Here is a 26,060-nt window from a genome sequence, read left to right on the forward strand (position 1 = left end):
CTGTTTGGCATCTACAGCTGGTTAGCCTGTTTAATTCTTGTGCTTCTCCTAACACCATCTCTACCAAGGAATGCATGTTACATACTGTATTTATACTCCTCACTGAGAGCCATATGACTTTTTATATTTATTTTAAGTGTCCTAAACATCTGGGAGGTAAAGTATATTACAGCCTCAGAAGCACCTTATTGTTGTGCACTTAACTGCACTGAATCGCATATACTGCTATACAAGGCATATAGAATACAACATTATGCATTGATGCATGCTGCCCTTACACTGTCCTGAATGTTGAAGGTCACACGGGGACCTGCAGGGGAAGCTGCTTCTATGCGTATCTCAGGAAGCTCTTCACCCTCTAGCCTCGAGCTGTACAAGACAAGCAGGCACACAAGAAAGTGTTACTGTTAACATTTAGAAAGTGGGTACAAATCAAGCCAGGAAACCCAGCAAGCATTTCAAACAAATAAAATAATAATCTCTGCTGGCAGAAATCATTTGTCCTGCAGGACATTTTAAAAAGCTTAAATCCCAAAACATTGAAGTTGTTTGCATGACAGCTTTTTGGGTTTCCATTGCCCAAATATAATTCCAGGCAGAAAAAACATGGCGCTCACCCCTAATTTGTGCTATGCATTCACAAAAAAAAAAAAAAACATACTGCATGCCAATATAAATGTAATATGCACAACACTGATGGTATGTACCTAGAAAAGGAATTTGTTATGCCACTAAATTGTGTAGCTTTTACCACAGCGCTCATCTCAGGTAGCAGTGCCAGGAGACATAATAAGGCAGTTACTGGTACAGTCACTATCCACATTTGATATACTCAGAGACCAATAGCTGCAGGTACACAGGCCTCATAATATAGTAGCTGTGTCATATACTATGTGCTGCTTTTCTAGGTGGGATTGTGTTCTGCTCCTCCTGTGAAGCGCTGAATGCGGTTTGGAAAGCAAAGCAGCACATATAGGGGACGACTCGTCTTCCATTCCATCATCGACGCCGCGATCACACAATCAATATATCGGAGAGGCTATGGCACTCTGGTACTGCGGGCCCCACCGGCACTCAAGGGGTTAAAAGAAGACCAGCCGGGTGCCCCATGTGGAAGTTTTTTTTGAAGTATGAAATTGTTTTGTTTTATGCCTATTGCAATGTATCACTCCTCAACATTACATTTCTGTAACTTGCGTACCCTACTGATGTGAAGAAGATCAAGCACTTCACCACCAGAAAATACAGCGGTACTGCCACCTTTACTGCAGACCTATTCTACAGGATAACAAATGGCACACCAACAACAACAAATACCTGGTTCTTTCCGTTCTTTTTAATGGTGGCCTTCCTGAAGCAGTAATGCTTTTGGAACGATTGTAGCTTGGTTTGTATCCCAGGCCCCATTTATCCTTTAAGGAAGCCGCCTGAAAATCAACATGTTGAAAGTGTTTTCATTAGGGGTTCCCATTTGTATACTATGCAATTTGATTCACATCAGCAGCAATATTTCAGTAACAAACTCACCCTCATGCTGGATCTGCGCAGCTTTTTACGGACATCTCGGCGAATATCATTAACCGCTACAGACTCCAGGTGTTGATAACGTTGAATTTCCTGGTTTATGGTTCCTTCGCTAGCTCCAAGTTTCCTTTACAAAATGAATACAAAAATGTATTTAACATACAGTACCCCTATTTGCAATACCTTTCAAGTTATATCCAGCTGAATTGTAATTTTCATACACTAAATTTGCACCAAGTAGGAATGATTGTATTTTAACAACATTTTATTATGATTTTCGTTTCTTTTTTTTCCTTTGTCATAGAACATTAACACTTTATCTGTATTTCAAAATAAAATAAAAACCAATAGTATAACAGTTTCATTTGTGTTACCTGCACGGAATGAAAGATTTAGTTTTCTTTTTGAAGTGAAATTCCTATTGTGGCAGTGCCACCCACACAAATCTCATAGGGAACAAAAACTGAAAATTGTCACGAAAATATAAACAGAAGTGACATCACTGTTTGTTGACTGCCTGCTGGGAGTTGTAGTTTGGGTGTGGATGCCACGCATCCACAGGCAATCAGAAGGGAAAGCCCCAGTGACTACAAATCCCAGCAACCCCTGCTATAGCAGCCCTTCAGTTTCTGTAAACTGTTTCCTACAAGACAGGCAGACAGACACACACCATAAAGAGTAATCAGCATTAGTCATGTCAGGCTGAACTATTAACCCATTGGCGACCCATCCAACAATCAAAAAAAGGGTGTGTTTGCGCCGAGCACGTGCGTTCTAAATGAAACTTCTTTGTGTTTTGGTTTTGATTGAACGACTTTTGAGAGTATAATTATAATTTCAGTGACACAACAGAAGTTTCACTTAAAACGTGCGTGCTCGCCCCACACACCCTTTTTTTTTTGTAAACTGCATACGGGCAGGAGATATTCCCCACTCCCAGTATTACTCCCCAAACACTTACTTGAGATCATCAATCACTTTGGCTTGTTCATTGAGCTCCCTTATATCAACCAAACGCTTGACAAATTTTCTTCCTCTTGGGTCTGCACTCTGACTTCCAAGCTGCCCTGCTCGCCTGTAGTCAATGGTCTCCTAGTGGAAAAACACCTCATTAGATATAGCCTCCATTAAGCACGCGGTATGAATTACGTTAATTAGAACCATCTGATCTCCCTGTGAGTACAGCATGCAAAAATCACAGATTATTTAGTACAGATTTGATTTCCAAGAGTGAGGTGTCTTGGTTGAATTGAAGACTGTTACATACATTTCCCCAGGAGCGAGACCTGCTTGCGGTCGCGCGTGAACTGACAGAACCGGGAGTGTCACACATCTCTGAACCAGAGAGATACTCTACAGGGACTGAGTAACGCTGGTGTTTGGGGTTCAGGCCAAGCAGGTGATTTACAAGTCTCTGGCCAAGGGTAAGTTTGAAGCCTTCTCCAGTTATAGAACTTCCTTCTGAACTCTAAACGGTAAATAGCAATATTAGTGCTTTACACGACTCCTTCAGTCAACTATTTATTTCAGACAACAAAACATTTCGAACAGATAGTGCTAAAAAATGAAATAAAACAATACAAATTATTAACACATCTCACGGAAGAACTGCAAAAAGCAGGGGGAAGCCATATGACTTTGCCGATACCAACAGAGGTGTTAGGCGATAATACAGTAGGGGAATTAAAAAAGTCTTGAGACAGACATAAGGTAATCCTAAATATGAAAGCCAAGGATCAAATAGGGCTTGTTTTTACTACAGATGGGTGAACTAGGTGAGCCAATGGGTTCTTATCTGCCATCAAATTCTGTTTTAATTTTCTTAAACTAGTTATTTTTCAGATGTATAGGCGTCACTATTATATGGTGTGATTATGTTCCAACCTTAAAATGATCTTTGCTATAGTGAAAACTTATATACAATAACAAACTTGTGTGCTGCAACCTGGCAGCAAAACATGTTTTATTACAGAAGTAAAACATTTAAATGATATGCATGTGGGATACCCGTTTCTTGCAACTTACTGTGGATACATAAATCATGCACCATCCTTGGCAGAAACTTTTTGAAACGTGTAAGCAAAATGGCAGGGATGCACCAACAGTATAAAAAGTGACCAGAATGTCTAAATATGAAAAGGGTTTCTGCCTTTTTTGTTCCCATTTTATTACATAATTACAATACCACTTCTCCAACAGGGCATCCACCGTTTCTGGGCAACACAGTGCTCTTGTTAACATCAGGAAATAAAGTCTAAAGTGCACTATTAACATCAGGAAATAAGGTCTACAGTACACTATAAAGAAATGTGACCATCTCTGCAAAAGATTGAAAGCGCTAATCTTGGCCTAATCATTTTGGGGAGGGTGGGCAGGAGGTTTGTACCTAATTTTGATTTGAACAAGAAATGGATGTTGAGAAAGCTTAGTTAAAATACTAGCACTAATTCTTTTTTAACCTTTAATAAGGTGCAGTAAAACTATATATCACATGCAGTTATTAGTACAAAAATGAAAATAAAATAAAAAACACTGTCCATCCTTGCTAAGATGTACTACAAACGAGCACATCAATAAATAAATGAGAGCTTGATGGTACAGAACTCAAATATTTACCCAAAATAGGTTACCTACATTCAGATTTACACTGCTCACCAGATATGCCTTCCTTACTCAAGGAGTCTTTTGATTCTGAAGCTAGTAGGGACTTTGAAAATAGGTAACAAAAGCAGTGTAGAGGCTGAAAGACTGATTTTCCTCCTCTCATGAATACTATTTATGTTAGTACAAACATTAAGTTTAGCGTAATCAGTATCTGGATAAGATTTAAAGCGGCAAACCATGCTGCTTGTTTTCTTTTTCACCCACTAGTACTGTGGACCCCTGGTGCTGATCCACAGTACTACATGTCCAGCAGAAACAAGTCACGTTTGTCACTGGAAGATTTCACCAACACTTTAAAAAGCTACACTCTCTGAAATCAGGGGGTCTCATTGCTTGAAAGATGCACCTCAGCAGCGGGGTGTGCTAGCCAATGTAAAGAACTAAGCATTCCATTCTGGGGTGACTGCTGATTTTACATCGCCTAGCGTTCGAGTACATGCGAATTCAAGAAATAAGGATCCCACGGTGGAGATGCCGTCTTATGAGCAGCAGCTACTGTCCCTGGCCCTTGCCCACCAACATACTGAAATTCAGAAAATCATGGGATCGATCTTCCCGAATGCAGGAGCCCATAACAGGCAAATATGTGAGTACTTGTCTCTAGCACAAGAATAAAAAGATATATAATGGTCACATAGAAACTAAACATATCATTCATATCATGGAGCAATTTCATGTACAAACTTACTGTATGGACAGCGGGAGACATGCTGTCAACTTCATCCTCATCTGAAAGGTCAGCTATATTTACAGAATTCAGGTCAGCAATGTCATCTATATCTTCCTCTCCAGTCAGTGTAGTGAGAGTATTACCAAGGGCATTAAGTCTTTTTCCTATGTTAGGGTCCATGTGAACATCAATACCACACATCTTCCATAACACATTCAGGGTCCATGTTCCTGCGCTGCTACTTTCTAGTAAAAAAATAAATAAATGTGCAAGATTTAAAAAAAAAAAATTATAATAATAATTTTTAGTTTTTCTTTATAGAGTTTTATATTTTTTAAGTACACAAAACAAGTTATAGCAATTGGGCAATCAAGCAATGAGCTCTAAACAGCGCTAATGAGGGCCGAAATATTGTAAGAGCTGTTATGCACTACAGTCTTAAAATGAAATACCCCATTTTCACCGAACCCGGACAGCAAAGTTTGGTCATTTCGTGAACAATGCCACTTCCCTCCCCTCCCCATTACCTGCAGAAGCCTGTCCTGTTGTTCTAGAGCATACTTCATATGTTCCATCTGGAACCACACCTAGAAAGACAAACAGAATGAAACATATGTATACTAGGTCATTTACATGCCAAGTATATCATTTCTAATTACTTTAACTTTTAGTTGTCAAATGGAATGTACATTTTGGCAATATACTGCAGTACTGTATATTACTTAAACACATAACATGGACAAAATGGCAAAAACAAAACCAGCAACAGATCTGTGACTCAAGAAATACAAGCGAATTATAGGATGTTTTGGTGAAATTTGTCTGTAAAAACATTGTTAATGTTTGGATTGATTGTGAATCTGGCTACCAGAGTCAATACATTTATGATTGTTGAGACAACACAACAAAAATCTAAAAAATATATGCAGATCTGTGTTTTAGAAAAAACAGATGTCCTTACAGGAGTGTCAACTTATGAGTTACAGAAGAACTGTACATTATACTAAAGGTTGGTTAAAACTTGTGCCCCAAGTGGCAGAATATGATTCTGATTACCAAGTTACTAATCCTGCATGTGTTTCTTAGTACTAACAGTTTGATGGAGCTACAGTATCAAAGGTGGAAATATTTATATCAAAAGTCACATTTTATTGTCTAGATTTAATTACTTTTCTTGTTTATTTACTTTACATTTTAGGTGTCATACATTTCAAGACGGTCCAGCCTTTACACACAGGGTACTTTGATATTTTTGTAGTCTTAGAAGGGCAATAAATTGACGTACCTATGTGTTTGATTTTTTTTATTTTGTTTGACATACTCCTACAAATAATATACTTGATAAATAACTTTTAGTGGGACTTTGACAGAGGTGTCTCCTTCAACCAGAATAAACTACATATTAGCTCACTCCCTACGATCGCCATTATAAACATGTTGTTTTATCTTCAACATAAAAATACTTACAGGAATTCATGACAAGGTCTGTTCTCACTTCTGGCTTCCAATCATCCCAGGTTGTCTCAAAGCCATCAGCAAAGCGAAGGCAGAAGTTTTTGAAGTGTCCCTTGCTGACCAGAGACTCGGAAGAGCAGGCAGTGATCAGCGTGCTCTCAATGGTCAGGACCACAGCAGAGCCAGTATCATAATCAGCAGTGTGGTTCACCTGGGAAAACAAACCAAAAAAACTGAGTGAGGTGTTCTCTTAAAAGGCATTTTTACCTTCCTTGTCCTACATTTTTCTGATGGTAGAAGATGGGGTCATAGGTTTATAGATTTAACATGGGACCGGCATTTGATGTGTTGATATCAAATGAGATATGAAGTATATTGCCTTTTGTTGTTGTAATACTATGGGCAAAACGGTGTGGCCTTTTTATTCTTCCATGACAAAGAATACAACCCGTGTTATTGTGTCAATAAGCATGACATGGGAGTGTGAGTAACTAATTAAAACGCATAGTCTGTATTCAAAATGAAGGAAGCAGAGTGACTTTCAGGACTATTTATATAAAAAAAAGAAAAAAGGAGGAAGCTGGTTCTGTTTTGAAGATTATAACAGAAGTGCATGCATCACTGCTTTTTGTACCTGTGGTGCATTGGTGATCGGCAAACATATCCCCAGATCATTTACTGTAAGCTGAAGGAAGAGTGTTCCTAAAGCCTGAGCCGATGTCTGCTGGATTCCAGGCAGCATGTCCACCACCTCCTTTGTAGCCATATGAATATCCTTGTTCAATGCCAATCTCTGCTCATTCCAGTTGTCATAAGCTGCTTTGTAGTTCAGCCAAAATAGCACAGCTTTTAATAAGATCATAAACGTTAGTTTGATATCTGTCCCAATGATCTTTAGCATTTTGCTTTGATTATTCACATTTTATTTTCAATCCCTTTAGTGCTCCAGAGGCATGTAGCACGCCTATGAACAATGTATTATAGGCCCCTCTGGCTGCTAAGGGATTAAACATCAACATTATACTGTATGTTGCTAGCAAAAACAAATAATATACGTAAACCATACCAAATAAAATAAACCCATCCATACATTTGGGATGAGCACTCCTTTCCTCATCACTGGATCATTAACCATCAAATGAATGTGTTAATTTTTTTTTTTAGAAAGTAACTGGATCACAGTTGACAACTTTGACAAAGTGGACAAATATTTTCAAATAAACTTTAATGCTAGAATGTAATCCTGCTGCCCAAACTATTTGTCTAAGCCGCTTTATATGTGATTGGTAAATTTTCCTTGACAGATTTTTGGATATGAATACAGACAGCATTCTAGTCTATGGAAATATTACTGTTTGTATATGGCACCCATATACTCAACAAGATGGTATAGTGAAAAGGTAGTAATTTTCTCCTATTAGCAATAAGGTTATGGGGGTTGTGAAGGGACCAATGGCAGGAGGAGGTATGGTAGTGGTAATGCATAAAGCTGGGTTGTATTGAATAAGAAATGATCTGGTTGTACCTAGTAATTTATTCCGTCTCTGATTGATGTTCTTGCCTTCATGTATTTGAAAGTGGGGGGGATAGTTCCAAAACTCAATAAAGTCTCCAAAGTAAAGAAAGTCTTCTTACCTCTGTCAAAGGCCACAGGCTGTGCATAGACGATGGGTCTGCTCAAAGTAATAAGCACCGCTTCCCTGCCCGTCGAACCGCTGATCTCCTCCTGTAGCGCATTACGCAACCCGATTCGGGTTTTAAAATAAGCAACTTGGTGGAAATCAGAGCCGGCCTCTTCATAAACCTGTGCATGTCAAAGCAACAGTCTACTTATAGCTTTTAGAGAAAAGCAGCCAAGTACAGAAGACATGAAGCAATACTCGAATATGCAGAATTAAACCAAGAAAGCTTCAAAATGCTGGGGAATGTTTGTGCAGAATTAGGAAAGATAACACAATACAATTCCAAATTATCAGTATAATTGGGAGAAAAGAAACAACACATTTGGAAACTGTTCTAATTAAATTGTCCAGAATGGGCTAGAAAGAAACAATCAGCAAGTACCATTAAACGTGCAACGTGCAAAGACTTTGTATATCAAACAATATTACAAAGTGTTACACAGCAAATATTTGCCACAAATACACAGATATGTTATTAATTAATACGACATATAAGAGATGTTTCTGCATTTATCCTGCGACTTACAGTACTTTCTCACAGCTGGGGAAGCCAACAACATATTGTCACCCATCTGGTACAGAATGGGTTGAGAAAAAAATCAAAATGCAAACGGTATCCTTAAGGGCACAATAACTCGTCCTAACCTGATGTTTTACAATTTGTCCTAGTGCCAAATGCAAGTCGACTTGACATTTTCCAAAGAGTTTCAGATAGCTGCTGCTTCCCGGCAAGGCTTTAGTTTGAATGCGATTGGACAGCTCCAGTTCTATCAGTCCTGTCTCAAACCTGACAGCTCTCATGGATGGAGTCGTTGCTGTCACTTGTATGCCCTAGAAAAGTAACATGCCAAAATCACATGCACAGTAGTTTCAACACAAAGCATTTCCTCTAATGATTCCTCCTTTCACTCTTGTAATTTCAAAAGTCTAGATCACATTTGTCGAAAGATTAATAAATGAAATGAGCCCAGTTTTCAAAGGTATAAGACTTTTATAGCCAACGCTGTAAGTAAAAGGCTTATGCCTGAATTTATTGTGTCTCTGCAGGGTAGCGTTGCCTTTATATTATAGGTTTTTTTACTCACTTGTTCATTAGAGGTAACAGTATATACAGAATTGTGTGAGTACATATAGAGAGATTTCTATATTTATATCTAGTGGTGATTTTGCAGGGGAAACCTCAGCGAAGTAAAAATGTGTTTATATGTAAAGTACAACGAACAGAAAAATATGGTAGAAATAAAAGTATTACTGTCCCAGACCCATGCCTAACAATTTGATAATCAGTATATGATGATTCTTGTTGATCACCTAAACATGTGGCAGATCTGAATGTAAAGGTTCCGGAGCTCAGAACACACACACGAAAAATTCTGCCTGAGTGCTGGTTCCAAAAAGTAATACAGATGTGTGGGAAGCAGTCACACCAGTTGTTGCAGTAAAGTAGTGGTGCTCAACTCTAGTCCTCTAGCAAACCCCAACAATGCAGGTTATAAAGATATCCCAGCTTCAGCACAGGTGGCTCAATTAGAGGCTCTGTTGAAGACTGAGCCTCTGATTGAGACACCTGTGCTGAAGCAGGCACTGATTGAGACACCTGTGCTGAAGCTGAGATACCCTGAAAACCTAGCCTGTTTGGGGGGGGGGGGGCTTGATGTCTGCTGTTGAGCACCCCTGTAGTAGCGGATAAAAGCAATAGACGAATGCACAAACTAACATTAGCAGTAAAAATGCAGACCAAAGTGCAGGCCAGAAGCATACCTTAAATCGCAGGTTTAAGGAGTAGAGCAGAATTTTAGGTTTTTCTCCATCTGTCGGTCCATCATGTTCATTCCAAAGAGGAATAGGCTGCTCTCCTCCTGAGGATAGATATGTTAGATATGAGGCCCCACTGTTACATTTCTGTATTCCCAGTGGCACACCAACACGAAAGATAAGCAAGGGAATCTACAAGTAACCATAATCTACTTTATCCCAAGCCTCCATATAAATATCAGATAGTGTACGATTAAAAAATTAAGGTGCAAGCATGTTCGCACTGAAAGCTGCTTGTGTGTGTTTAAGTTATGGTGAGTAAAAAAAAAGTGACAAAAGTCATTTCGACCTTAATGGGTCTCATTAGTGTGGGGTTGGTTATACTGGCTTTGCAAAATGAAGCAGAGGATGGGTTTTACCATACTTAGTTAAGTTATGGTGGGTAAAAAAAAGTGACAAAAACCCTCCACATAAAGCATATATCAAATGGAAATATTACTGTATGCTCATTTGCATGTCTTAGACAGGTCTGCAACCCCACCTTTCACCATTATCACCCAGCACACAGTGCTTCCACTGCGGCAGCATTAAGATCAAAACGGCTGTCTGTGTGTGGGTGGGTTTACTGGCTATGCATCCTAACTCAGACTGTGCTCAAAGCTGTGAAATGCAGCAAGCAAAAGCTTACAGGGGACCATGTTATACTGTTTTGAAGCAAGAGGTGGCACTGTGTGCTCATTTGCATGTCATTTCCCAGAATCCCTTGCTGCAGTGGAAGCACTGTGTGCTGGGTGATAATGGTGAAAGGCAGAGTTGCAGACCTGTCGAAGACATGCAAATGAGCATACAGTAATATTTCCATTTGAGATATATATATATATATATAGATATATATATATATATATATATATATCTATATATATATAGAGAGAGAGATATCTATATAGATATCTATCTATCTATCTATCTATACTGTATATCTATATCTAGATATATATGTGTGTGTGTGTGTACAGATATATTGATATACTTGCTATACAGTATTTACAAAAAATCTCTTAAATTATTCTAATATAATTATAGGCATCTTAACATTAAGTAAAAACCCAGATTTACTATTACTTCACATTGTACTATTCTGTGGTTGAAAATAGAAGGTCGATTTCATCTTTTTATCTAATAACAAAGGACTATATTTGCTAAGCACTTAAGCCATAAGATACCTTACTGCCAATATGACAAGCCGTAAGTAAACGGACTGTAGGATGCCTAACGACTTAACACTGCTTAGTAAATATGGCCCATAGTTGTACAGCTCAACAAAGACTACTTCTCTTAAACCTGCATTTAATATAACTCTTTTGTAGCAGTACATTTTTCCTTTGTAATCAGATTATTCCAGAGTTCCTTTTAAAATACCTCTGAATCAACACTGTTTAAAATGCTGCCTAGTGTTTAAAGGTACTCTGAGCACTTTTGCAGTGGCGAGAAAAAATTTGTGAACCCCAATGATAATTACGGAAATTCCATAGTTTTTCCATGATTACCTTCTTTAATCAAAACCGGTCTTTTCTGTAATATAAACCCTATTGGATATTTAACAATTCCATGTGATTTGAAATAAAATGATGTATGAATTAGACAAACAATGAGTAATTAAGAGTCAAGGTATATGCAAAAGTAAGTGAAATCCTTGTTTTATCAGCTTAATTATAGGGGATAATTAGAATCAGTGTTTAATAAATAATTAGGTAGATCTTCAGGTCTGAGTTTGGGAGGCCCCACTTTATATAAAGATCAGAAACTTTGTGAGTTTAGTCTTCGCCATACAGGTGTGTGGAAACACGCCATGCTACGATCAAAAGAAATCTCTGAGGACCTCAAAAAGCAGTTATTGATGCTCATCAGTCTAGGAAGGATTATAAAATCATTTCTAAGGATTTGGGGCTCCACCAATCAACTGTCAGATAGATAGTCTACAAATGGAGAAAGTTCAAGACCACAATCATTCTAACCAGGAGCGGTCGTCCTACCAAAATCTCACCAAGAACAAACCGGCAAATCATCCAGGAAGTCACAAGGAACCCAAGAGTAACATCCTAGGATCTGCAGGCCACTCTCGCCTTGGCTAATGAGAGTGTTCATGACTCGGACAATCAGAAAAAGACTGAACAAGAATGGTGTTCATGGAAGGATAGCTAGAAGGAAACCAAAGATCTCTAAAAAGAACACCGCTTTCCGTCTGAAATTCGCTAAAGAGCACATAGATGATCCACAAGACTTCTGGAACAATGTTTTCTGGACAGACGAGTCAATGGTATAACTTTTTGGCCTTAATGATAAACATTATGTTTGGTGAAACACAAACAAGGCTTTCGAACAGAAGAACCTCATCCCAACCGTCAAGCATGGTGTAGGGAGTGGGATGGTTTGGGAGCTGCTTTGCTGCCTCGGGACCTGGACAGCTTGTCATCATTAACACAACCATGAATTCTGCATTGTATCAGAAGATTGAAGAGGAGAATATCAAGCCACCCGTCCGTGAGCTAAAGCGAAAGTGGGTCATGCCGCAACACAATTATCCTAAACATACAAGCAGATCTACAAAAGAATGGCTGCATTAGAAGAAATTCCGCATTTCACAATGGCCTAGTCAAAGTTCAGACCTATACCCCATCAAAATGTGGCAGGACCTGAAGCGAGATGTTCATGCAAGGAAGCCCTCAAAGTCACTGAGTTGAAGCATTTCTGTAAGGAGGAATAGGCAAAAACTCCTCAAAAACCGATGTGAGGGACTGACCAGCAGTTACAGGAAACGCTTAATTGAAGTCATTGCTGCTCAAGGAGGTGCCACCAGGTTCTGAATCTAAAGGTTCACATACAGTACATTTTCCACACATGGATATTGAATGTTGAATCATTTGTGGATAAATAAATGTTGAAAATGTATCGTGTTTTTGTGTCATTTGTTTGATCAGGTTATCTTTATCTAGTATTAGGACTTAGATTAAATCTAATAACATTTTAGGTTTGAAATATGTGAAAATCCTAAGGGTTCACAAACGTTCTCGCCACTGTACATGAAGCATGAAATATGTTGTTCCAAACAGCACATCATAGCATATCTTTTTTGCATAAGAAAGTATTTTACATGATTACTTAAGTAAGTTTATGGAACACACAAGGTTTAAAGGTGTATAGCATTTGCTCACACTGTCATTAGAACGGTTTCCAAATGAAGAAATCTCAAAATATTTCACATAAACTGAATGATTTTAATTCAAGAGAACAGTAAAACTACAAATGAAGATACAAGATGGCAAAAACAAACCTGAAACTTTCTGTATAACTTCATTGACCTCTTTCATAAAGACTTTCTGTACAAAAACCAAATGGTTCAGAAGGTCGGTGGTGAGGTTATGTTCAAAGGACCCAACCTGCCAAGAAGACGAATAATGTATTAGTATCATATCAATACAGGTATAATTCAGACCTGACAAACACCCTTTCTGAAGCTTTGAAGTGCTGGTTCTATTACAAACTCTGTAAAGAGTCATGAATATATCCAAAAGTACAACCACCAATAGTTTTATAGCCATATTGACTTTACAACAACTAGAAAGACAATCATTATGTGAAAGACTTTTAGGGATAGGATGCTTCAAGAAGCATCATGTGAAGCATTAGATGGAGTACGGGAAATTCACAAACGGCTTTTTTAATGTGTACAATGATAATGAGTATCTGGTATGCTCTTGACAACGCATTCTCTTAGAATCTGTTATCTACTAAATACTCTGTGCAAAACCAATTTCGTATATTTTTATACATATCTTACCTCAGCCACACAACGCAAATAGTTTCCTTGCAGATAGTAGCCCTGTTTGGCAGGCAGGTCATCCATGCTCCAAGCTTGGTCTGAATAGCTGTCATGCTCTTCCATGATGTATTTCCCTGACATGGTGACTGGAGGTAGGTTAAGACTGGCAGAGGGGTGAATTGTTGACATATCCGTGGAGGAGACTTTTGAAGTAAATCGTAACCTGTGGTTTGGCAACTCAAAGGTAAATCGGGTTTGGGCACCTGCAAAATGGTAAGACACAAAAATATACCTGCTGTTAATATTACTGTGCTGAATCAAGAGGTGCACTAGTAGCAAATGGTAACTTATTGCACTGTACATGACAAAAGTATTTAATTGGTAAATTGCAAACTTTATTTACTGTATGCAAACCATGTCACCACCAGCATGTTTTGAGCTATGTTGTATGTAATGTATGCACACACATCTAAGTAAGTGTGAGTGTGTGTGTAAGTGAGTAGATGAATCAAGCTCGTTTTGATGAAAAACAAAAACAAAAAAACAGTGCATGTTTTATTTTCAGATGAGATCGACTGTGGAGACCTTTATTAAGATACCAGTGCAGCGTTGAACACAACTTTTTATACGTCCTGTGGCAGGGAGTCACACAATGGCAGCTCCCTACAGATAACATGCTCAACAAGTTTTCACTTTCAATACATCTGTGACGTAGGGGGCTGCCATTCTGTGATTCCTTGCGACGAGGGGTATAAATAGTCATAGTGTAGCACTGTACTGGTATCTGGATAAAGGTTCCATCGAGGATCGAAACGTTGATCTCACCTCCAAACAAAACATGCAGTTTTTTCATCAAGATGAGTGTACCAGATTCCTGTTTTGTTTTACCTATGATTTTTTGTGTGCATCTCTCTGTAACCGTTACTTAGGAGAGTGGGGAGTGAGTGAGTGTGTGTGTGTGTGTGTGTGTGTGTATACACACACACTATAAATTCAAGTACCGGTCATTCCATGGCTTTTCATCCTTCCCATCTTGTACTCTGCTTTTAGAGATGGTAAAAGTGCTGCTCCAATAGCAATGCCATCTAACATAGCGCTGAATTTTAAGACAATGGGCTTCTTCTCCAGGCCTTCTGGAAGCTGGGGAAATTCATTGGTTTCAATTGGAATTTGGTTCGCGCTTGTTGGGGTCTTTTCAGAAAGCAATGGAGTTGCAATGTCCTCTCTAGTAGGTGGCACTCTGTCAAAGTGAAAATAGTTTGGTTTACTTGATTCATCAAGGTTCAATTAATTAATACCTTTTGTCAAAGCTTTAACATTTGGTCATTAAGGTTTTGGACAAATACACAACATCTTTATACAATCAATCTCCACTTTCTGCGACAAAAGGGCTCCAATGGAGAATTATTTGAGGTAACAATAGTTGTGAGATGACGTGCAGATACGCAACGGAAGAGATCGCAATAGCTCCATTTGTGACTGTGTATCAAAGAATATGTTAATTAAGCTCTTCTGGAGAAACTTTGTGGGCCATTTTACAATGCATCTTGAACCATTCAATGGGGATTTTTATCTAGGGACCAGAAGGGAAGAAAGATGATTAAAACTAATTTACAATGGGAATAATTCAAATATTAAATGAATGCAGTGGGACTGTCACTACACAGTTTCAGAGTTTGTTGTAGTTTTATTTTTGTACCCGACTGTCAGCAGAGAATGTAAAACAGAGCTCCACTGTCTCTCCTGCTCCTATTGATGGAAGATTTCAAACTTCAACTAATTAAAGTGACTGCAAGATAAACTTCTTACATGCACAAGGCAGACTTACATCTCTCTCTCTATATATATAACTATATATTTATTTATTCTCAGAAGTCATTATCACCATTAGTATAGTAAAATAGCTTGTTAGATCTGTGCGACATGATGTGAGTTTTCCATGACCTCAACAGAAGTTTCTGTAAAATGCACACAACTTGAGACATCATGGCAGATGCAAATATATTATATGTAAGGTGACCATATTTTGACAAAGAGGGGTCAAATACAAAATAATTTATCAATCATCTTTCTCACGCACCCCATCTTCCTGTCCTCCCCCCTTTCTATCACTTACCCCCAACTCTTCCCCTCCCCTCTCTCTTACACCCTCTTTCCCTGACTCACTCAATGTTCCCATTACACACACAAGGCTCCCCCCCGCAACACAAACACACATGCAGCTCCCCCCCCCCAACACACACACACACACACACACAGCTTCCCCCCTCAATAGATACACACACAGCTCGTCACCCAAGATGCACACAGCTCCCCCTCTCAAGAAACACACAGCTGCCCTCTCCCCAAGCCCCCAAGACACACAGCTCCCCCAAAACACACACAGCTCCCGCCCAACCCCAAGACACACGCACAGCTCCTACCCTCAAGACACACACAGCTCCTAACCCCAAGACACAAAAAGCTGCCCCCCAAGTCAAAACACAGAGATCCACCCCAAGGCACACAGCTATTCCCCCCCCCATCCCCCTAAGACACACACAGCCACCACCACCCCTAAGAAACAGACAGCTTCCCCCTTCTCCCCTCAAGAAAAACAGTAGACTAAAACACCTCATATGTTCCGGTTTTGAAATTGCTGCTCGAAGAATTTTGGAACAGCAATTTCGAAATCGGAACATACGAGACGTATTACTCACCACTTCAGGACACTGAGACAAGCACTGAAAAACCGGTGCGCATGGTCACCTTAATTATGTCTCCTTGTCCTTGATTTTAAGAGTTAAAAAAAAAAAGTTCAACATAAATTACATTGGCCACATATTTCGTATGTTACAATTTAGACTGTCAGAATTAGAACGCTGTTTGGAAAGTCGACAAAAATCGTTCTGCTTACAACCTCGAGGCACGGTGTAACTCGCATTGTCACGGTGTTACTCGCATTGTCACGGTGTTACTCGCATTGTCACGGTGTTACTCGCATTGTCACGGTGTTACTCGCATTGTCACGGTGTTACTCGCATTGTCACGGTGTTACTCGCATTGTCACGGTGTTACTCGCATTGTCACTCACATTGTAGATGGCTGCCGGATGAGGTCGGAGATCTGCTTGGAGAGCTGGTGAGAGCTGCGTACCATCATGCTGTGCAGAGTGGCTGGGTGTTGTGGAATGTTGATACTGATTACTCCTACTTTGAACACAGCAGCATTGCTTGTTCTCAGGCCTCTTTGAGCGCTATAAAGAGCCTGAGATTTGGCAATGCTGCATTTTACCACCGTTCTGCAAGAGTGAGAATGAAACCGTTATATTTCATTTTGAAAGCGAAGTGAAATGTATTAAGTCCCAGTTAAACTAAATGCATGCCTTCAGACTTCACCATGTATTTCTGCACATATTCTTCTCAACACTGATGGGGTTATTTATTAAACTGCGATAGTGCTGATTGGGACACGAACACATGGACATGCCAATCTAAATTCAATGAACAACCCCTGAGACACATACAAAGATGACTGGCATCTGAATGCATCACATACAACGTTTTAAATCTAAGTACAGAGCAATACAGATTTGGATATTGTATCATGTGCAGAAAAATAATACCATTTTTGGCTCTCTCTATGATCTCACAATATTCCAGACAAATGTGCAATGATTAATAATATTATTCATTAACTAATATTAATTATTAGCATGTCTCTTGGGACCCTATTCTCTAAACAGGTGTGGAGGATTACACACTACTGTTATATAATGTATTGTGATCATTTCAACTATACGGTCCTCAACAGGAGCAGCCGCTTTATCTTTCAGTTTACTAAAACCAAAGAAGGCTGCGCAAGAAAGACGGAGTGATGTGATAAAATAATATGGTTATAAATCATTTACTGCATGGTCATAGTACTCCTGGCAACCTTTGCTTATTAGATGCATGACAGAGCTGCTGGAGGCAAATATATTAAAATGGCTCCTACAGGGTTCCTCAAGATCCGTCCTCGAGAGCAACTAGCAAGCCAGGTTTCCAAGGTTTTAGCACACATAGCACACTTAATTAACCAATCAACCTAGCTCTAAGTATAACCAAAGAACTTGCTTAGGTAGGCGGTACCCCGGCTTGTTGGCTGAGTTGAGGACTGAACTTGGGGATTCCTGGCTTCTGGCAATACATGACTATACTCACCCACTAAGTCCTTCCATTTTTGTATTTGAATGCATTGGTTTTACTAGCACTGTATATTACCCCAGCGGTTAACTGCCTCTGACATTATCAATGTTCAACCAGCAGTGTAAAAATGACCCACTGAACACAAACAGCCTTTGACAACACATCACAATATCACAACCACTGAACAATTAAGGTATTGGGACATACAGAAACTCTTGTTTGGCTGTGCTTGTTGGAGATGTAGGGAAATCCTCCAGTCTATAGGTCAAGTTTGAAGAAAAAGAAACCGAAGAATAAACATTCATGCAAAAGTAGTCAGTTACATACTGCAAGCCAACAATATGACTTTAGTTGGAAACAATATGTTCAGGATCGTACATGTGAACAAAAAAATACTGTACAGCAAAGCCCTAAATAAATATGCAAAAGATACATTGTATTTAGATGTATTCCTTGAAACACAGCATAGAGAGTTAGATAAACAAACCAGAATTATAAACCAAACCAGAATTAGAAGCTAATTTTGTCAGTGTGTTAGATTTAGGTTGAGAATAATTAGTGGTCAGTGAAAAATCTTTCAGTGTCTGGTTATCAATGAGCAGCGGTCGACAAATCACCAAAAAATCTACTCGCCGAACAAAAAAATCTACTCGCCACCTAGTACCAAACGTGTGCTGCTTGGGCCAATAGGAGCTCGCCATGATCTTAAATCCACTCGCCCGGGGCTTGCAAATGTATAGGTTTGTCGAACACTGTCAATGAGTGTTTGGTTATTCATGAAAAAAACTATTTTAGTATTGCCCACTTGTAAGGGTCAGGTTGTCATATTGAGGGTTAACAGCATTCAGTAACACGTCACGTGAATATGACTGTCATTACACTTATGAATCTAAACAGGATTTGCATCTCATTAACCGAAGGGTTAAGTGCTATGAATGCATGCACTGTTGAAGGGACCAGGATTGCGTTGTAGGCATTTTACAGCAACCCGGGGTTAACTTCAGCAAGTGGAAACGTAACTGCCCTGCATATCTAAATGATGCTCTGGAATGCATTGCAGGTCCCTAAAGGGGTGAAATGGTAGAGAAAGAAGAGATCATTCAAAATAGAAAAGAAGTGTTAAAGTAGCTATCCTCTCGACTAGCTGTAAAAACATGTTTGTGACGGAAGAGGCAGATTTGGCTGCTATTAAATAAAGGTTAAGCCCCCCATTACCCCTACCTATCAACGATATGATGCATTTATTTATGTATGTACAGTTTATTGTACCAGTCCTATATATGTTATTCTTAAAGTATGTAAAACAGTGATGTACAGCTCTGGTCAAGAGGGTGGACATACAGGGGTTATCTCTCTTGCAAAAGGAGCTGTAATCACATCAATTTGGTATTGTTGGCCTGGACACTTTGATGGGGTTAGGCCCATTGTTGAGGAACCAGGGAGAGGTCGACCACCTGCTGAGTGGACTTGTTCTGCATTAAAGCTGTAACACCTGGGACTATATCTGTATTGTATGACTGTGGAGGGGAATTGTGTGGGCATTGTCCTGTATCTGCCTACATCCTGTTGACTATGGTAAGAATAGGAATGATCATATTTTGGCATGCCATTTTGGGTTTCCTGGCCCACCTTCAACCCCAGTCAACTATTGTTCCTACCTAGCATCCTACCCGGCCTCTCCCTGTTTGGGACAGGGGTATAAATACTCCTCAGCCTCAACAGAGTCAATCTGGACCTGATGCCCTTTGTGAGGGCTGTGTGCTGACAGAGCTGACAGGCAGCCAGCAGAAGGGAACTGAGGAGACCCAGTGCAGGGGTCAGAAGGATCCGGTGGAGCTGCGGTCTGTGTGTGCAGCGTTGGCCTGAGCTGTTTCTAGTGAATCAACGGTGGGGAATTTAAAACTGCTACTTAGCAGAGAGCAAGGCAGTGCTTACCGTACTACAGAGGACAGCAGCGCAAGTTGGGAACGCGTATTGGGGTAAGTTTCCGGATGGAGATCCCCGCACCTAGGACTTTAGGTTGTTCCCCCAGTTAGGTGAGTTTGTGTGCGTGTCTTATTTACTGGAAGTTTATGGAAACTTTTTCCAATACATTCACTTTTGTTTAACTATGCAGTTCTGCCTAGTGTACTAATCCCTGGTGTAATTGTCCTGGTCTCCCGTGACAATATTTTCTCTCTTTTTACCACTATCACTGCTATTCCACTGTAATAAATTAGTAATTGCCCTCTTTAAATTCTGTAATTGCATTCTGGTGACTTATTTTTTCTTTCAATGCGTCCCCTAAGCAAATTAAAAAGGCTGCTTCCATCCACACACATTAAATCACAGGTTGCCGATACCACTGCTGATTTAGATCAACAGGTGAAACGTAGCTAAAACAATTAAAAATGAAGAAATAGATCAGCACCATATAAACAAAGTTTCTGTCATGAATTCATTTTTGTTTTTGTGGCAGACTGCTGCTTTAAACACTAAAGATTTCATACTACTACAAACTGTAAGAAAAAGGAACGCATTATCTTGGGTCAGAAAAAGGAACGCATTATCTTGGGTCAGAAAAAGGAACGCATTATCTTGGGTCAGAAAAAGGAACGCATTATCTTGGGTCAGAAAAAGGAACGCATTATCTTGGGTCAGAAAAAGGAACGCATTATCTTGGGTCAGAAAAAGGAACGCATTATCTTGGGTCAGAAAAAGGAACGCATTATCTTGGGTCAGAAAAAGGAACGCATTATCTTGGGTCAGAAAAAGGAACGCATTATCTTAGCTAGAACATTTTGTATCGCCTCAATATGGTTTATTCATCTCCACTCAATTGATGGTTTCGAAAAATTACTATTACCGAAAACAATACATACACAATTCCACTCATGTTTATAAAACCTGATTAATGATATATACATACAATACAGTATTTCTGCATCTAGACATTTAGGCTGAACGCACCATGCCGGATACAATCTCTGAAACCTCTCCAATGCTTGCCCAAAGTATGAAAAACAAAACTCACTGGATGTTTGGTGTAATACCCTCCAGGAGGACAATATTTACTCCTCCAATATGAGCTGTAGCACAGGTCTCTGTCATCTTCTGGTGCAAAACATCTAAAAACAATAAAGCAGGAAAAACTATTAAAAAAGTCATTTTGTAGCTTTGTTTTAAACTATTAATTTTCAATGTTATTGACATTTCATGAATCTTGAAATGTTGTAACCTACAGCACACAAACGATCAATATAAAAATGCTAGGAAGATGTAATTTCTTAGCTGTGATACTGGTATCTCAAGTGCCATTATAGATGAGATTCCATGGATTCAGAATCTATTTTGACTTGTCAGATGAGTCAGAGTCTATTTTGTAAGTAAATTGTGAAATCTGTGAATTGATTATAGAACACTTTGGGTACAGAATGGAACAAGTCCAAGGCCAAGATAAGAACATGGGCTTTGCGCCCAGACCTATTGTTAGATACTGATGAAGGACAATATGTTTTTTCTGCTTATATTGGTTATTATTATTTTATACTAACACTCTACGTAGAGTTTGGCTAACCATGTTTCTTTATTAGGTTTTGCCTAGAACTATTTTAATCAGAACAACTGATTCACATCGGACAACAGATGCCATACATTCTCATAGCTTATATTTATATGCCTATTTAGTCTGCGTACCTGCAGATCTGGAGGTTTATTATTTTGCATTTTGAATAAAGATTAGGAACTGCTGCTAAGAGATTTCAGTCCGGTGCTTTATTTCTACTGAATGGAAACACGAGGATCTACATACAAATAAAAGGATCGTTCTACTTCCATCATTTTCACACATGCACCGATATACATTACAGTATCTAAGCCTACACAGGTAGGTAACAGGATAATTATGACACTAAAAATCCGAAGTCTCCATGTGGAGCAGATTAGCAAATAGTGCTATGGGGTGAACCAAAATATTGGACTTAAACACCAGATGTGGGCAATCCAGGGAAGCCACAATATTTCACTGTGACACTACAAGATCCTCGAAACCCGTGTTCACTTTTCCTACCTTTCATTTTTTCTTTCAAGGTAAAACTTCCATGAATCTTCTTGAGCTCAGACTCCATGGTCAGCCCTCCAATGTCGGCCTCAAGATGTGTGCGGTTCACCATGCCGATACCGAACACTATCAGAGTGACGTGCTGAGGCTCGGCTACAACCAGGCTGCGTTTCCTCTGGGTTTTGTTAAAGCTGCTGTTATCTTGTTCATTCTCAAACACCACCCTGCACATGGGTTCAGAAGGACTACAACCTCCTAAACAGTGTTAAAAAGCATACAAAACTGTACTTAATTTCAGTGAATTTTACAAACGTCTAAGATACACCATCATAAGTTGAATTTTTATATAGAGCCAACCCTTGCCAACAAAGAGACATATACAGTATACTGAATGATTATAATTTAACTATCAGTTATGTTGAATGTCTGCATATGTATGATGCATGCACGAAACACCAACTATTTGTAGCCTACAATTTACTAGATCTTTCACAGCAGCTTATAATAATATGTAATCATTTTTGTACCTGCTGGACCAAGTGGCTCTGACGTTTTCTCCAAAAACCCTGTAGGATCAGAGATAAGCGAGTAGAAATTGAGCAGTTTGTACATGTTCTGCCAGCACTCTGCAGATGGCTCACTTTGTTCAGACACTGTTATGGAATCAGAGTCGTCCATGTGAATGGCCATGTGATCCACTGCATCTTTGGAGCCCTTTCGAGACACCTTGGAAGTCCTCCTCTCTGACCTTCCCAGGGTGTTCTTGTTTCGAGACTCCTTCTTGTTGGTTTCATTGTTGGCTCGTTTGTTCTTCATATTATTTACTCTGATGCCCCCATTCAAACTGCCCCGAGAACTACGGCTGAAGTCAGAGGAACGGAAATCTCTGTGTTTCCTGGTCTTGAAGGTAGGTGTCGGAGACGCTGATCCAGCTGTATATCTGCTAAGTTTGATGTCAGTCTGGGTGGCCTTGATATCGTCTATCATTGTACTAAACTGATGTATGAGGCGGACCAGTGCCATGTCTACATGCTGACTTATTGACTGGCAAGAGATGGTGAAGTTGCAGTGGAAGGTGTTGTAGTATCGCTTGCTCAGGTCATGGAAGGAAAGGGCATTAGTGGAGTTCTGTGGTGTACACATCGACTTCTCCATAATAACAGCATTGATACTGAAGGTTTCTAACATCAGTGCTGGCTTAAACTCAAGAGGCGGGAGATTGATGGCTCCTTGTCTGAGAAACAAAATAAAGCAGCATAAAAATATGATAAATGATCAAGTTAACTTTACTAGTACTAATAAAGCAGCCATACAATTTTTCGGGCAGTGGAAGACAAAGGAGATTTCAACAACCTAAATCTGAACATGCTAAATCATATAACATATTAAGCTAGTATATAGCTGCAGCCACCAAAAGCACCTTGACCTAAAGGACCATTCTCCATTAATACAGAGACGAAATTATATAGTCTGAGTGATGAATGAAGTGTATAATGCATAAAATGTATACAAAATCCATAAACTCATTGAAACAAATCTCATGTGCAGTCTCATCACCGTTTACTGCTGCGGGCACACACACAAAAACGCGACTGCACACACAAATAGCAGACCTTCTGGCTCTTTTACTCCTCCTCTCTTTCGATGTATCTGAATCAACAATATCAGCTCTGAGACAGTCCAAAGTGCCAGAGAAGGAAAGATGTTCACCAAAGTACATTCTGTAGCTCAGGGGTACAACATCTTGAGACTGAATTCCTGTATGGCTTAGCAGAGGTTTAAATACCACCTGTAAAAAGTTAAATAAATAGGGCATTACTTCTAACTCTGAACTTACCTGGAAGAAACATGCACAATTAGCAGGAGTTGTATAAAATGAATAAGAGGGAAGTCAGAAGCAAGATTCAAACATTGATCTATTGTCTCCATGACATGCAAATATGACCTGCATAGTAGGTTTTGTTAACATGATGGGAACAGATATATATATATATTTTTTTATGTATTTAATATATGAACAAAAAGTCTGTTGAGACTTCTTTAGGCTAAAGATGAATAAAAACAAAGCCTACACAAGCCGTTGTTATGCGGTCATGGAAAACATTTGAATATGGCAAGACCCAGAGTATCATAAATGTTTCTAGATTTGTACAACAAAAGCCCTTTACATACGTCGTCTTTAACCACATACTGTATGAATACACTAAGAAAATACAACAGCAATAGGTGCTATGGACAACAAATGGTGGTACAACAAAATTGGGAAAACGTTCTACACAAGAAAGGTGGAAAGGGTACTTTCATATCATTTATAGCCAAGACAAGCAAATTTGCTTGATACATAAGGGAGGAAGATCATAAATCAAGATAACCACAGAATTTTAGAAAAACAAATGCAAAAAGCTACCAGCATACTGTACACAGATAAAAACCTCATAAATTCAAACAAAAACAAGAAAACCAAGTACCACTTGTTACATACAATTCTCAACTAGAAGTCTGTGCAGAATAGCTAAAGATCTACAAACAACCCTCCATCACGATAACCGATTGAAAGAAAGCTTTCCAGAACCACCCGATATCTCCTATAGACAACCACCAAACGTGAGATAACTTATTCTAAGGAGCTCTTGGTCACAGCCCACAAATCACGGCACATTCATGACAACGCAAAAGATGCGAGAACTGCACACATTCTAAATCAGACAGGATACCTATACCACACACCCACCAGAAGTATACAATTCTAGAATCCTAAACCTGGGCCTCATTCATCATTGTATATCCGACAACATGCACACAATGCTTTAATTGTGGATTTTACATAGGTTAAACAGGACTAAGTACAAAAATGAACATGCATCACACCACCATCATAAAAAAAAATACACCTGTGGGGGAACACTTTTGTAGCCCTAATCATAATATTAAGGACATGAAAGTTACAATTATGAAGAGGAAAAAAGAAAAAAGTTATAGTACGTAAACAAGTGAAAAAAAACCTGCACCGTTCGTAGTGTACAGTAAAAAAAAAAATATATACTACTTGTGAGTATGTACAAACTTGCCTTTACCCATTATCTCTTTGCATACAAGGCTTACACAGCAGCCAGGAATTCTGGGTAATGACATGCAAATGAGCATTCACATTGTCCCTTTTGCTTCTTGTCCTTTGAACATGGTCCCCTATAGCTTATGCCTGCCATATTACACAGCACAACCTGAGTTAAAGAAGTGCATGGCCAGCAAACCTACTCACAGACAGCTGTTTCAACCTTTTGGGTCTCAGTGTCAGGTCGGTTACTGGCTTGCAGACCTGTCAGACGTGAATTTGCTCACAAGTGGTATTTTTATTTGCTGTACACTGTACGGTACAGGGTTTATGACACTTTAGCTCACCATAACTTTTTTTGTGTCCGGTTGTAGCCACTCTCAGACTCGTATTGCAAAGCCAGTAACCAACCTCACACTGATGAAACTAAAAAGGTGGAAACAGCATTCTTTGAGAAGGTTTATTTGCTATGCACTTTAACTCAAGCTGTGCTCAAAAAGTTGTACAATACGGCAGAAATAAGTGCAACCCCTCCTCTTTAGCCCTCAGACTTATGACTATTGCTGAGGTGGGGGCCTGAGCCCCTATCGATAACATAATGGGCAAAGTGTGGCCTACAGTCAGACGGCAGGAAGAATGCAGACACAGTATACGGATGGTACAACTAGTTTTCTGTACCCTTAATAACTAGGCAACCTGTGATCCACAGCAGAGGATCACCACATACAACATACAGTAATAATACAATTCCCAATAACGCTATACATCAGTGTCAGTGGTGCTTCAGTCACCCAATGCTGGGTATAGTGGCTTTATTTTTAAGGTGCTTGCACACTGTTGGACCTCTTTTATGTACTAACTGTTGCAGGCATGTACTTCGAAAAAAGTGCTTCGGTACCACTGTGCTTTGAGGACATTGAGATTCCCATCGGACGGCGCTGGACCTCTCTATCGCATCCGGACTGTAACCTGTTCTCTTGCTGCCACGTGCACACTCTGAAACCATCGACTGAACCTGATAGCACGGAGGTTTGCGCAAATCTGCCCTGGACATGGTTCTCCCCCCCCCTCGTCCTTTTTAAAGGCTCCTCTCTTGGTCCCACCTCTTCCACAGCAGTTATTATTGCCTGCTCTCATGTCCTACAGTATTACAGAAACATGTCCAGAGTACCTTGGAGGGGAACCTGTCAGGGGGCAGAGTGAGAGTGTTTATCTCATCACCCGGGGTTATAC

At 39.5% G+C, this 26,060-nt stretch overlaps 1 protein-coding gene across 14 annotated transcripts in view; it reads right to left on the bottom strand.

Annotated features, from left to right (window-relative positions):
• The window catches only part of BLTP1 (bridge-like lipid transfer protein family member 1), a 214,038-nt gene that overhangs the window by 35,344 nt on the left and 152,634 nt on the right, over window positions 1–26,060 (bottom strand). For 8 of the 14 annotated variants that reach the window (XM_075615884.1, XM_075615926.1, XM_075615946.1 and 5 more), the window contains 21 exons: window positions 23,389–23,564; window positions 22,303–23,009; window positions 21,785–22,030; window positions 20,750–20,843; window positions 17,944–17,994; window positions 16,644–16,850; window positions 14,572–14,810; window positions 13,589–13,833; window positions 13,082–13,187; window positions 9,757–9,854; window positions 8,641–8,826; window positions 7,949–8,117; window positions 6,948–7,159; window positions 6,326–6,524; window positions 5,386–5,445; window positions 4,877–5,103; window positions 2,792–2,992; window positions 2,486–2,616; window positions 1,528–1,651; window positions 1,318–1,427; window positions 279–369 (listed from right to left, as the gene is read on the bottom strand). In XM_075615884.1, the coding sequence (XP_075471999.1) occupies window positions 279–369; window positions 1,318–1,427; window positions 1,528–1,651; window positions 2,486–2,616; window positions 2,792–2,992; window positions 4,877–5,103; window positions 5,386–5,445; window positions 6,326–6,524; window positions 6,948–7,159; window positions 7,949–8,117; window positions 8,641–8,826; window positions 9,757–9,854; window positions 13,082–13,187; window positions 13,589–13,833; window positions 14,572–14,810; window positions 16,644–16,850; window positions 17,944–17,994; window positions 20,750–20,843; window positions 21,785–22,030; window positions 22,303–23,009; window positions 23,389–23,564 (3,879 nt within the window). The remainder of the gene's footprint in view (window positions 1–278; window positions 370–1,317; window positions 1,428–1,527; window positions 1,652–2,485; window positions 2,617–2,791; window positions 2,993–4,876; window positions 5,104–5,385; window positions 5,446–6,325; window positions 6,525–6,947; window positions 7,160–7,948; window positions 8,118–8,640; window positions 8,827–9,756; window positions 9,855–13,081; window positions 13,188–13,588; window positions 13,834–14,571; window positions 14,811–16,643; window positions 16,851–17,943; window positions 17,995–20,749; window positions 20,844–21,784; window positions 22,031–22,302; window positions 23,010–23,388; window positions 23,565–26,060) is intronic. The other 6 variants (XM_075615968.1, XM_075615957.1, XM_075615978.1 and 3 more) reach the window with 2 other exon arrangements.

Source organism: Ascaphus truei, chromosome 1 (assembly GCF_040206685.1).
Source record: "Ascaphus truei isolate aAscTru1 chromosome 1, aAscTru1.hap1, whole genome shotgun sequence".
NCBI classification, from domain to species: domain Eukaryota; kingdom Metazoa; phylum Chordata; class Amphibia; order Anura; family Ascaphidae; genus Ascaphus; species Ascaphus truei.